This window comes from Budorcas taxicolor, chromosome 13 (assembly GCF_023091745.1).
Source record: "Budorcas taxicolor isolate Tak-1 chromosome 13, Takin1.1, whole genome shotgun sequence".
Classification (NCBI taxonomy): domain Eukaryota; kingdom Metazoa; phylum Chordata; class Mammalia; order Artiodactyla; family Bovidae; genus Budorcas; species Budorcas taxicolor.
Window position 1 is genome coordinate 39,557,807 of NC_068922.1, and position 14,035 is coordinate 39,571,841.

At 44.6% G+C, this 14,035-nt stretch overlaps 1 protein-coding gene across 1 annotated transcript in view; it reads left to right on the top strand.

Annotated features, from left to right (window-relative positions):
* The window catches only part of CFAP61 (cilia and flagella associated protein 61), a 236,833-nt gene that overhangs the window by 87,052 nt on the left and 135,746 nt on the right, over window positions 1-14,035 (top strand). Inside the window, exons 14-16 of the mRNA XM_052651239.1 lie at window positions 3,249-3,326; window positions 6,432-6,638; window positions 9,178-9,312. Coding sequence (XP_052507199.1) covers window positions 3,249-3,326; window positions 6,432-6,638; window positions 9,178-9,312 — 420 coding nt within the window. The remainder of the gene's footprint in view (window positions 1-3,248; window positions 3,327-6,431; window positions 6,639-9,177; window positions 9,313-14,035) is intronic.

Here is a 14,035-nt window from a genome sequence, read left to right on the forward strand (position 1 = left end):
TCATGTGCAACTCTTTGCGGCCTCATGGACTGTCACCCACCAGGCTCCTCTGCCCATGGAGTTTTCCAGGCAAGAATATTGGAGTAGGGTGCCATTTCCTATTCCAGGGGATCCTCCTGATCCAGGGATCCAACCCACGTCTCTTGCATCTCCTGCATTGGCAGGCAGATTCTTTACCACTAGAAAATATTCAGAGAATTATGCTAAATGGAAAAATAAGCCAATCCCTAGAGGTTATATACTGTGTGAGTTTGCTTGTATGACATTTTGTAAATGGTAACATTTTAGAGCTGGGAAACAGATCACTTGTTGCCAGGGTTAAGGATGGGAGCGGGGCAGAGGGCAGAGAGGTGTGGTACAATAGGAAAGCCAAGAGATCCTTGTGTTGGACTGTCTAGTATCTTGACTGCAATGGTGGGCACATGAGCCCACACAGGGGCTAAAACTGCACAGATCTGAATACACACACACACACACACACACACACTCACATCAGTGTGCTTTCCCTGCTTGTCATATCACACTAGTGTTCTGCAGAAGGTGACTGTTATAGGATACTGGGCAAAATGTACAAGGAATCTCTCCGTATTCTTTTTTTACAACTGCTGGTGAATCTGCAGCTATCTCCATAGACATTTTCATTAAAATTCCCCCCAAAAAAGAGGTGAGCCAGTTTCCCTTGAAGCTGTAAACATTATTAACTTACTAAGCCTCAGTCCTTGAGTATATGTATTTGCCATATTCTGTGTAGCAAAATGAGATATGGCCATAGCAGTCTTGGGCTGCAGACTGAACCAGGGTGGTGGTTTGAAGAAAAACGTTTCTGCAGTTGTTTGAATTGCAGCACTGCTGTCACAGGGCAGCTGGCAGACAAAATATGGTTATTTAGTCCTGGGGAGCTGGCAGATTTTTTCTTCAAACTGAACGAGGTGAGAGGGTCACTCCATGAAGACAACTGACAGCATGTATCCTCTATGATGAAGACCAAGCTTTTTAAAAAAACTTAGGCTTTTAGAAAATCAGTATCTGCCATCATAAGCTTGACAGCTCCCCCAAAACTTAAAAATAGGTTTTCTGATGAAGCTGGTGGTGATATTACCAAATGTGGTGTTTTGATATTTTGTGATTAAAAATAGGTCAACGTTTGGAAAATCTGCATAAGCTTGGTGAGCCAATATTTTCCAGATAGACAGGCCATGATATTACAAAATCGTGCAGAGGTAAAAGATTCAAAGTGAAGAAGAGACCAGTAAATTTCAATGTAGTAGGTCATTCACTGATAGATTTCAGATCCACATTGCAACAAATCTTTAATACAATACGTACAACACGTTACTTTTTGGCGGAACATCAAAGAAGAATATCCATAATTATCTGAAAAAATTGTTTAAATATATCTCCTTTTTCCAACTACTGTCCTTATGAAGACAGATTTTTTTTGCATTCATTTCAACCAAACTAATATATTACAACAGATTGAATATAGAAGCAGATGTGAAAATCCAGCTGTCTTCCATTAAGCCACACATTCGAGATCTGCAAAAATCTGAAACAATGCTACTCTTTTCTCTAAATCCGATAGTTCAGTTCACTCACTCAGTCATGTCCGACTCTTTGCAACCCCATGGACTGCAGCACACCAGGCTTCCCTGTCCATCACCAACGCCCAGAGCTTACTCAAACTCGTCCATCAAGTTGGTGATGCCATCCAACCATCTCATCCTCTGTCATCCGCTTCTCTCCTGCCTTCAGTCTTTCCCAGCATCAGGGTCTTTTCCAATTAGTCAGTTCTTTGCATCAGGTGGCCAAAGGATTGGAGTTTCAGCTTCAGCATCAATCCTCCCAATGAATATTCAGGACTGATTTCCTTTAGGATGGACTGGTTGGATCTCCTTGCAATCCAAGGGACTCTCAAGAGTCTTCTCCAACACCACAGTTCAAAAGCATCAATTCTTTGGTGCTCAGCTTTCTTTGTAGTCCAACTCTCACATCCATACATGACTACTGGAAAAACCATAGCTTTGCCTAGATGGACCTTTTGTCAGCAACGTAATGTCTCTGCTTTTTAATATGATGTCTAGGTCAGTCAATGGCACCCCACTCGCGTACTCTTGCCTGGAAAATCCCATGGGCGGAGGAGCCTTGTAGGCTGCAGTCCTTGGGGTCGCTAAGAGTCGGACACGACTGAGCGACTTCACTTTCACTTTTCACATTCATGCATTGGAGAAGGAAATGGCAACCCACTCCAGTGTTCTTGCCCAGAGAATCCCAGGGACGGGGGAGCCGGGTGGGCTGCCGTCTATGGGGTCACACAGAGTCAGACTCGTCTGAAGTGACAGCAGCAGCAGCAGCTAGGTCAGTCATAGCTTTTCTTCCAAGGAGCAAGCGTCTTTTAATTTCATGGCTGCAGTCAACATCTGCAGTGATTTTGGAGCCTAAAAAAATAAAGTCTCTCACTGTTTCCACTGTTTCCCCATCTCTTTGCCATGAAGTGATGGGACCAGATGCCATGATCTTAGTTGAGTTTCAAGCCAGATTTTTCACTCTCCTCTTTCACTTTCAGCAAGAGGCTCTTTAGTTCTTCTTCGCTTTCTGCCATAAAGGTGGTGTCATCTAAGTATTTCTCTAAATATTTTTGTCAAATTAAAAAATTTGCTTTAACGAATAAATTCAACAAAAATTCATAGAAGAATCCAAAATTTTCTCAATTTTAATTTCTAGTACAGAAAGTAGTAGCAGACATTACAGACATGAACCAAAGCTCTTTGGCATCCTCAGGACACAGGGCTCCTGGGCTGACAGTGAGAACCACTGATGTGCTAAAGAAAACAGTTGTTGTTCAGTTGCTAAGTCACATCTGACTTTCTGCAACCCCAGGGACTGTAGCCTGCCAAGCTTCTCTGTCCATGAGATTATCCTGGCAGGAATACAGATTCCCAGTCAAAAGCACGTGGTTGGAATCAATAGATCCATTCCGCAGTAGTTGGAGATCTTGTCAAGGTGGACTCTCAAGCCTTGTTTTCTCATAGATGAAGTAGAGACATAACGGTAATATTTACCTCATAGGGTTGGAGTGAGTGTTAAATGCAATCAAGGAGAGCATTGAACTTATTACCTGGCCCAGAAGGTGATAGGATGGTGGCTTCATCATTGTTCTATGATCACGGTTGAAACCCTTTAAGGACAGCTTACAGAAACATTAATAGCAATATTTTGAAAGGTCCTAAGGTATCTTCCTCTCTTTCCAGGATGGAACACCACTTCAGGTATTTGTAGCTGAAGTTGCAGAACAGGTAGTCGGCATTGCAGTGATCAGAAATGAAATGGTAAGCTGGGAAGTGGATATGACTTCCCCTGACTGCGCCTTTTCCTCTCCTGAATCAACGCACAATGTCTCTTTCTAAGTTTAATTAATTTAAACTCTTATTTAATACGAATGTCTCCTTTTCCTGAAGGCTATAGATCTGCTTGCATCCTACTTGGCAGACACTTTTTTTTCAGTTCAAAATGTTACAAAGAATACATGAAAACATTCACATTCTAAAAATTCAAATAACCTCCCAACACCAAAAAAAGTCTCAGCTCTCTCCCCAAAGAATTACTCTATTGAGAGTTATGCATTTATCCCTTCCAACATCCTTTCTTGCACTTAATAACATGCATCGTGTGTGTTTGTTGTTAAGTGGACATCTAATTTTATTTTGTCCCAATGCACAGCCAATTATTCCAAAGTATTTATTACTGAGCAGTCCGTTCTTTCCCTGCTGATTTAAAATGCTGCCTTTGCATTATTAAATTTCCATGTGTCTGTGTCTATTTTTACTCTCTATTCCATTCCATAGATTTATTTGTTGATAGCTATTGCATTATTATGTGTTTTGGTATCTGGTATGGAAGTCTTCTCTTATTTGTTTTCTTTGCCTAGAATTTCTTGGTTTTACTTGAGTGTTTTCTTTTCCGGATAAACCTTGTAACACTTACTATGAATTTATTTGTGCCGACTTCCCTGGTGGCTCAGAGGTTAAAGCGTCTGCCTCCAATGCGGGAGACCCGGGTTCAATCCCTGGGTCGGGAAGATCCCCTGGAGAAAGAAATGACAATCCACTCCAGTATTCTTGCCTGGAGAATCCCATGGACGGAGAAGCCTAGTAGGTTACAGTCCATGGGGTCGCAAAGAGTCGGACACGACTGAACGACTTCACCTGTTCACCTATGTAGATTTTACACAACAATTTAGGCAGAACTGATAAATGTAATATTGAGACTTTGCAGCTGGGAACATAGCTTCTGGAAGATATCAAGGAACTTCTCTCCTATTTCTAGTTCACTAAAAGCTTTCATTGTGCATGCGTATTGAATTTTATTAAGTGTGTTTTGGCATTTATTGATATGCTCGTGTGACTTTATTTCTTCAATGTATTCAAACTATCCTTGTTCTTAGATTCGTTTGATTCAATATATCTTTAAGAAGTTTTGGAGAGAGGGTGGAAGAGGGTCGGGTCTCTGAGTCCACACACATACAAGTTTTCAACTGTCCTTACACCTGAATTCAGCTGTGTATAGAATTCCTATGCAAATGATTCCTCATCAGAATGTTGTTTTTACTCTCATCATCTTCCAGTAGCCAATGTCACAGATAAAATACAGTCTGATGTAAATAAATGTATGTTTGTTTGCTTTCTCTCTTGAGAATTCCCTTTTCCTTTTTATTCCTGAAATTCTTACAAAGTATCTTATGCTTCTTTTGAGCTTGTGAACCTCTTTCTTCCATGATTTCATTAATTATTTCTTCTCTTTCATTTTCTGTATTCTTCTTGTCTTAAATTCCTTTTTACATGGAATTGACCCTTCGCCATCTCATATCTTTTTTCCTGTACTTTTTAGTCTCTTGTACTTCTTACTCTTCATTCTAGGAGATTTCCTTGATTTTTGTCTTCCAGATTCCTAATGCACTGTTCATCCATGTCTATTCAGACCTTCTACTGGAACTTTAATTTCAGAGTTCATGTATTTAACTTCCAAGTCCTTTCCTTGTTCTCTTATTGTTCCTTTATTTTTTTGTAGCAGCTTGTTTGTTATGTTTTTTAACATAAATTTATTAATTTTAATTGGAGGCTAATTACTTTACAATATTGTATTGGTTTTGCCATACATCAACATGAATCTGCCATGGGTGTACATGTGTTCCCCATCCTGAACCCCCCTCCCACCTCCCTCCCCATACCATCCCTCTGGGTCATCCCAATGCACCAGCCCCAAGCATCCTGTATTATGCATCGAACCTGGACTGGTGATTCATTTCACATATGATATTATACATGTTTCAATGCCATTCTCCCAAATCATGTGAGATCCTTTTTGGTATCTCTGAGGACATTTGGTAGAGTTTTTTTTAAAAAATTATCTTCTGTTTGCTGGATACCTCTGTTTCCTCTGGAGTGAGTGGTATGTTTCTCTATCTGATCTTTTGCATTTCTCAGTTTTCCTCAAAAGTCTGTCCATGTCATGAATGAGAGATTAAATGACCAGTGCCAATGGCTGGCATGGTCTTCTTGACAGTGTTTATCCACTTCTCCATGACATTGCTCTGGCCACTGGGAGGCTGCCTACAAGCTGGGACTCAAAGCTCTCTGGGTTGTTAGCACAGCTGTGAGGAACAAATTCCGAAGCTCTGAGCCACCCTCCAGAAGTAAGCCATCAAAGCAAGTGACTTTCGGGAAACTTAAGCTTTTAGCTTTTCAAAAATTAACAATAGAAATGAGATTAGTAAGTAATAGGAGAAAATAACTCATCTCCCATTATTGTACCTAAAGTCTTTTTTCTTTCATTGGGCATTTTGCTCAGAAAAGACCTGGATCTGGTGCACAGGGTGGTGTGTTTCCTCATAGCAAAGCCCTAGAAACAAGTTAGATGTACATCCAGAGGGGATCAGCTAAATAGCCACTCCTCTGGCCACATGCTAGAACATGATAATGCAGGAGAGAATCATTAGCTCAGGCTCCAGGTCCCTCCAGGGAAACTTCTTGAAGACCGACCTACGCATGACAATCAGAGCAGTTCTCTGCCAAGGTGGCCGTTGTAAACTGTTAGTCACTGATAAAGGGCGTCCGGGCAGCATCCACCGCAGGACTGAGTCCCCATTTTCACAACTCGAAACCTCACTGTGGTAAACATCCTTGTGTGTATATCTTTGGGCATGTGTATTCAACTTTTCTCCCCGAGGATGAATGCCATTTAGAGCAGACGCTGGGGTAGATCTCTTCCTAGTCCCCACCAGGCGTAGTTCAGTCTGTACCCTGGCTCCTTAGGAAGAGAAGGGAAAGGCATGCCCTTAAAGTTATTTTTAAATGATGTTTCTTGGAAGATGCATGCCATTTGTTTAAAACCCTCTTAGGTGTCCTTTCTCATCTCTTTTTTTTTTTTTTTTTTAGGATATAGAGTATATCCGATCTCACTACAACATTGAAGATTTCATCTACTTCAATCACCACCAGCGCGAAGAGCATGGACACCTGTATCACTTTGTCCTGAATCCCATTTTCCGGCACTACACCAAGTTTTTTCTCAAGGAGATCCTCCGTTTAGGATACAAATCTTGTCTCTACTACCCTGTTTACCCACAAGTCAAGGAAGGCAAGGTAAAAGCATGTCCTCAGCCACTTCTCCTGCAGATCAGTGTCCACGGTGTCATTCGTGTTGCATGCCAATATTTTGTTTCTTCCTCATTCCATGGATTTTGACTATATATGTATATATATATATATGATATATGCATCATATATACACACATGTATACACATATACATATATGATACATATATATGCATGGTACATATATATATGATATATATATTTGACTATATATGGATTTTGACTCTGAATTTCAAATGGACATACTGAGTTTGGTCCTTTTCACACACTCTAGGGAAAACCCAGAAGGCTTTGAATTTCTGAAACCATCACAACCCACACAATTAGTAAAACAATTTGTTTGCTTTTCCATATCAACCAAACAGAGACTGCAAGCTATGGAAAAGTGTCCTAAGGGACGTGAGAATCAAATTATCTCTCACATACAGTAGTGAATGCCGAAATGTCCCATGATGTTCTTCAGGCAAAGAACATTCCAGTAGTGAACTCATAGGATAAATCAGTTCAATCCTGAATACTGATGTGCTATCATAACATTCCAAATTAGCACTATAACATCCCATAAAAGTGATGGATAAAAAGTGGAGATAAGTGATATTGATGCAGGCTTTATGTGGTGAAATACCTCTATGTCTGCATAGCACTTATTATGTGTACACACAGAAGCTCTTGCTTCTGTTCATCCTGCTTCAGTCTCCTTCATTGCACTGCTCACTAGCTCACATTCTGTCTTGTGCCGTGAAGCTGGAGCTTTTTTCCTGTTCAGAGCTCGACCTCCAATGCCTAGAAGAGTCCCACCTGTGCTAACACACACACACACTGTCCTGCTTGCTCGCAGGCAAGGGCTTCAGAGCTGGACTCCCAAGCCATTCTTTCGTGTGAGATGGTCTCTCTGCCACAGAGAATGTCGAGGCAGACTTGAGGGTTGTTACGAGGCGAACCCCCAGACTAGGTTGAAATTGTCCCATAGTCTGTCTGTGGCTCTGCCTGGAGTCTGACACTGTCACTTTTCTTCTTAGTTACCACAGTGAGCTAAGTGGATTTTTTTAAATGCTCTGACTTTTTCAACTGAAAACAATCTAAGGTATATGGGTACATGCACATAACAGTAATTTTACCAACGTATCTTATTTGACAAATGCCTTTTGAAAGAACAGAAGAAATGGGGGAGAAAGAAGGCAAATGGAGAATATGCTCGAAAGATGATTTTTTTTTTTTCCTGATGAAAACACAACACAACAGTAACATGAATGCTCCAGATTTGAAATCACGAAATGGGAAGTGTAACAGCTTTGTCTGAGAAGCATGGCCCTGCACAATTGCTTTACACTTCCCATTTGGCCAAGTGCCAGCTTGGTGACCTTCAGGATGTGACATTAAATTCTCAGTTTTTAACCTGCCTGTGCCAGGTTGGTAGAGTATTTTTGCGTCCATCCTAAAAAAAACGGTACCCTGAACTGAACTCAATGGAGGTTCACATATTCCCCTCATGGTGTAGAATTAGCATCATCTTATGCACTATTGTGTATATAACATAGAAACACACTTGGAAACAGATTTCCTCTCTGTCTACACCTCTGGTTGATTTATACACATCCATTTAAACAAGTGCAAGAAGCAATTCCAAATAGTGCAAATGAGACTCTCCAAATTCTGCTATAAATTCCCAGTTGACAGCAATGTAAGTGAACTCTTGACTGACGCAGCGAAGACAGTTTTCTCCACAGCCTCCTGCCAGAACATGCACGGAAAGCTTGGCCAGGCTTAAAAACAGAGACCCCAAGGTTCTTCTTTTCATTGTGCAATATCAGGCGGTGAAGTTCAATGGTGAAGGATTGAAAAAATCCCTCCTAGAAGCTCTTAAGTTGGGTAACATTAATATCTAAAGCATCCACCTAAAGCATGATTTACTGTAGCCCATTTCAGTAAGCATAAATCCAGCTCATAATTTAGGACGAATATAAATCAAAATAATGTAATCCAGCCCCTACCTCGCCCTCACCTCTCCAGTTTCATCCTTCAATTTTAAAACACTCATTTGATCCAGAAAGGTCCAGTTGAAGTAGGAGAGACTTTCACAAACATGAGGGTGTTCGCATCCCTGCCCTGTTGCCCCTCAGATGACATATCTGCATGCCTTCTTAAAGCAGCTTGTGCCAAAGACACAAAGGTTACCAGGATGCAGATAACACAGCTTATTAATGGGGTCAAATCAAGCTGATTCATGATCACTGTGGAGAAGAATATCCTCCTGGGGAAAATACTTGCGCTGAAAAATCCCATAAACCAAACCACTTGTTTATCTGTCATTCCCACAGAGATAGTAATGCAATTACTCCCATAATTATCTTCATTAGTGTCAGGCATTATCTACAATCCATTCCTCTGCTCGAAGAGTATGTTTGTTTATTTGCCGGTCTCCCCCTCTTCCCCCCACCCGCCCTCGCCCTCCGGTTGTCGAGTCTGGCATCTGTGCGCTCAGGCTCCCACGCCCTCCCTGCTAAAATAGAGGTTTCTGTCTTCCAGGTCCAGAGCCCCAAGGCCCACTCGCTGACGTCCGCCCTCCACTACTTGGTTCCCGTGCGGCCCCGACGACAGATTGTCTATCCCCTGGAAAAGCTTGGCATCAACGCTCCATCAAAGGAGGTCTCCAAGGACGCGGTGGGTAGCCGGCGGCAGCAGGCGGGGCGCGGTGCCAGCGCGGCGGGGCGTGGCAGATGGGGCGGCGCTGCGCAGAACGCGGCCGGCGCGGCTCCTTCATCCCGGAGCCCGGGCTCCCCGCCGCCCCTACCCTCGGGTGGTGCCTCCGCGGAGAGCCCGGAGCAGGGTGCCGAGGGGTCCTTGTGACGCGCCCCCTGCATCTCGGGACAACTGGGGCTGGCGTCAGCCTCCCAGCATCGTTGTGGGCTTAGCCGCCTTGCTGCAAAGCAAACGCCCCTTCACTCATGCTTTCGTTGCACGATTTGAGAACCGGTATCTGGCTGCATTAGGACGTCTGGGCTGAGTCAGAGCTGGGTTTTGTTCACTCTTTCGAGGGGAGTCAGCGATGCCCTAAGGGGCGGCGGTGTGTGGGGTGGGGGCGTTAAAATGACAGCCCTGGGCCGCCCTTACTAGCAGAACAAGAGAAGGAACCACACAGAGCCTAGATTTCGCTTTCAATGGAAGTGTACGCGTAAACAGCCACACACACAGGGCCAGCCATGTTCATGAACTTGGCTGTGACTTAGGCTGACTCACATGTGAGTCTGTTCTGTTTGTGCACTGCTGCTGCTGCTGCTAAGTCGCTTCAGTCGTGTCCGACTCTGTGCGACCCTATAGACGGCAGCCCACCAGGCTCCGCCGTCCCTGGGTTGCTCCACCTCACTTCCGCCTAAATGAGAAAGACATCCCTCAGTGGGCTGACGTTTATCCTCCATGGGAGAGAAAGAAGGTGCAAAGCTGAAATTCTCCAAACCTTTAGCCAAGGAGCTGCTCATCAGAGCTGAATGTGGTGCTCAAACCAACTGGAGAGAAGCCTGCTGCTGCCCAAAGTGCATCAGCACACTGTCCCAGCTCCTGCTTTACTTGCTGGGGGTGAGGGGTGCACTCCACCAAGACCATCTTAGAGACAACTGCCAACTGTGACCCAGGTTGCTGTAAGTCCTACATTTATCTCTAAATTGTAAAATAAAACAGAAAACTTTTTATTTATTTTCTGATAAGTTCTAAATTTGTCTCTGAGTAGAGACTAAAAACAAATGGCAATCCTTTTGCCCTCTCCCAGTCTTCATCACAGAAAACAGGAAGCACCCACAAAAAGCAGATCGAATCCTGTGACAGAGAAGAGATTCTCCTGACTAAACCAAGAGACCTTGTCTTCTTTTTTTTAGTGTACAATCCCTCATAGACTGGTAGTTTTATGAAGCATGATTTCCTGAAAGAACAAGGTTAAAAACAGAGGCCAGATTCAAGTCTTATTGCTTTGTTACTAGATTTCACAGACCCTGAATTACTCTGTCCTCTTGCTCTAAAGGGCTTCCCAGGTGGCACAGTGAAAAAGAATCCACCTGCCGATGCCGGAGACATGGGTTCGCTCCCTGGGTTGGGAAGATCCCCTGGAGGAGGAAATGGCCATTCACTCCAGTATTCTTAACTGGGAAATTCCATGGGTAGAGGAGCCTGGCGGGCTACAGTCCGTGGGGTCAGAAAGAGTCAGACCTGACTGAGCACACAGGCAACCTTGCTCTAAAAGCTTCTGAAGGCAGAGGGGCCCCTGTCTCAGCCCACTCTATGAGCTTCACTGGAAGTCCCAGATCCTCTCCCCTCAGCTGCAACAAGTTTCAGCTCTTGGCCAGTTTTGCATCTACCGCATCCCCACCCAATCCCCCTTCCTCCTTTATCATTTTGCAGCAGGTACATAGCACTTCACCCAGGACCACAGGTGTGTCTTTAGGTAGCAGGGCCCGAGCATCGCATGCTAGAGAGGAAAGGGCTCAAGCCCATCTGCAGGACCACCGGCTCGGCCACCAGGTGGCCTGTAGGGGTGGGGAGACTGGGGAAAAGGACTTTTGTAATGAGATCCAAAAGAGTGTGTTGGGGTCAGGGAGGGTGGCTCCATCTCCACCCATCACTGAAACACGGCTTGTCTGACGTCATGTGATCCCAGGAGAAGGATCCGCAGGCGCAAGGTACAGAGATGCTTCTGTGTGAGAGGTGCTGCCCATATGCACCCACTGCTGAGATGCACTCGACTTTGGGTAGACCACACGGCCGGGCCAGGAGAAGCCCCCGGACGTCAGTGGCAGCCCATGGCCCCAGTGCCTTCAGCTGGTCACTGCAGGGCACGAGTGTGTGGCTGGCGGGATGGGAAACAGTTCAGGGCTGCTGACCTGGTGTCGAGGGCAGCATTCCTGAACCTCCAGTGTCTCCCACCCCTGGGAATCTCCAGAACTGGATGACTTTGAGGTGAGCTGAACTCTGGGTGGGGAAAAAAGCCAAAGAAAACATTCTGTTTCATTAACAACAACCCTATCGTAACTTTCCAGATTTCTATGAGTTGAAATCCTTGCTCACATTTAATAAGCTTTTCTGCGGTTATCTCTGTGTGTGCTGTGCACACACTCTCCACCTTGCCCTAGAACCTTGGCTTATTTCAAGACATAGCACAGGATGGATTGTTGAATCCCTACTCCAGAAAGTCAGCCATGGTTGGCTGGTATCTGCTGTGGTTGGTGCTTGGCATCTGCTGCTTTGTGCTGTGTGGTTTACTGTATTGATGAATTCTGATTTTTTTTCCTTTTTTTAAAAAAAAATTATTTATCTTTAATTGAAAGATAATGGCTTTACAGTATTGTTGTGGTTTCTGCCAAACATCAAGATGCATCAGCCATAGGTATACAGTGAATTCTGACTTTTTTAAAGAAATACTTGACTGCTGCTTACTGCTGTACTCATTCTCAAGAAGGCTTTAGTGAGACCTGCTGCTGCTGCTAAGTCGCTTCAGTCGTGTCCGATTCTGTGCAACCCCATAGACAGCAGCCCACCAGGCTCCCCCATCGCTGGGATTCTCCAGGCAAGAACACTGGCATGGGCTGCCATTTCCTTCTCCAATGCACCTAGATTTAGTCAAAATGTAGAAATCTTGAAGTATGACCAAAGGATTATTGAGAGCATCATCCACATGGAATGAGCTTGGATGCTCAATCATTAAAATGCTATTGTGTTAAATTACTTTAAATTTAAAAAAGATTGTAGGTGGGTTTAATGTTTTAGGCTGCTTATCTGAGACAAGGTGAGCCAGATGGAAGTTTTTCAGGAGGAATTTCTTTTTTGAGATGATTTTACTTGTTTGTTTTTGGCTGTGCTGGGTCTTTGTTGCTGCACGTGGGCTTCTCTTTGCGGTGGCTTCTCTTGCTGCAGAGCATAGGCTCTAGAGCACAGGCTCAGTAGTTGTGGCTCATGGGTCTAGTTGCTTCGTGGCATGTGGGATATTCTGGGACCAGAGATCGAATCCACGTCTCCTGCATTGGCAGGCAGATTCTTTACCGTTGAACTGCCAGAAGGAAGCCCCTAGAAGGAATGTCTTACAGGGTCCTAAGCACACTGATTTCTTAGCAGAGCAAATAGTATTGCAGCTGCTGAAGTTGACAGATTGTTTTACTAAACGAATCCCTTTCTGTCCCTTCAAGTTTTATACTCCCCTGTGCGCCTGGAGCTTCGTTGGGGACTCAGCTCCCTCACAGAGGTTTCTCTCTCTGGGCACTGGCCTCTCATATATTTTATCCCATTTAAGCCATCTCAGACTGACCATCCGTTCCCTAGCTTTCACCTGGGAAGCCAGTCTTCAAGGGAACAGATCACCCCAGGCATGAGTAATGGGATAGAAAGCGTTTCATCTCGGTGGGTTGCCAATTTGAAGCTGGCACAAGCCAGAAGTGATTGAAATTCATCATCGCATGGCAGAGAAACATGCCCCCTCCCACCCCGAGGCCAGGTTGCTGCTGCCTGGTCTAGATGAATCGTGTCTCTGCCACCAGACCTGCCCTGTAGTTCGTATCAATTGACAGCCCACCCATGTCAGGTCACAGGAAGGGACCTGGAAGACACGTGAATGATTTTCATCACACATCACAGGGCTGGGCCTGGAAGATTCATCATGTTGCCAGTCAACCAGTAGATTCATGGATAAGAGAAGGCTTTTTCCTGACCGTAATCCACATGGCGCAGACTGAGAAGACTCGCTTCTCATCTTGAATTGGCTGTCTCGGCCTGTGCATTTGCTTTCTGAGAATTGTTCTGATGGGAATTTTTAATGAAATGAGTCAGTGTGGCCCACTTGCATGAGAACCGTGATCAGGGAAATACTCAAAATTTGGTTGAATGGATGACTCTATTAATTACAAACTATGGAGCAATTTGACTTACTCTGGGGTGGTTCTCTGTGCAAGCTGACTTGCTTTCCTTCCGGCCTCCCCCTTAGGGATTCAGAGATGACCATGACAGGGTCCCTTCCCTCAGGGAGCTTACAGTCCAGCGTCAGTATTGGGGCACTTCGTGGGACTGCTTCCTGCTTGTGTTCAGTGAGTCGTGTCCGACTCTTCGACCCCATGAACTGTAGCCTGCCAGGCTCCTCTGTCCATGGGGATTCTCCAGGCAAAAATACTGGCGTGGGTTGCCATGCCCTCCTCCAGGGGATCTTCTTGGGGTTGGTTAAACCAGGGATGGGGGAGAGTGCCCCAGCCCCAGGGAGCAAGAGAAGAACAGCCCTGCTGGGGTTGGACCTGTTCTGTGGAATCCCCAGGGAGGGGCAGATGTGTCCGAGGCATGCTTTCCTTTCAAAGACTGGGGTTTTAAATGACTCTTACTTGTGATAATAAACACCAGACAATCTGCTTTGAACTTAAAA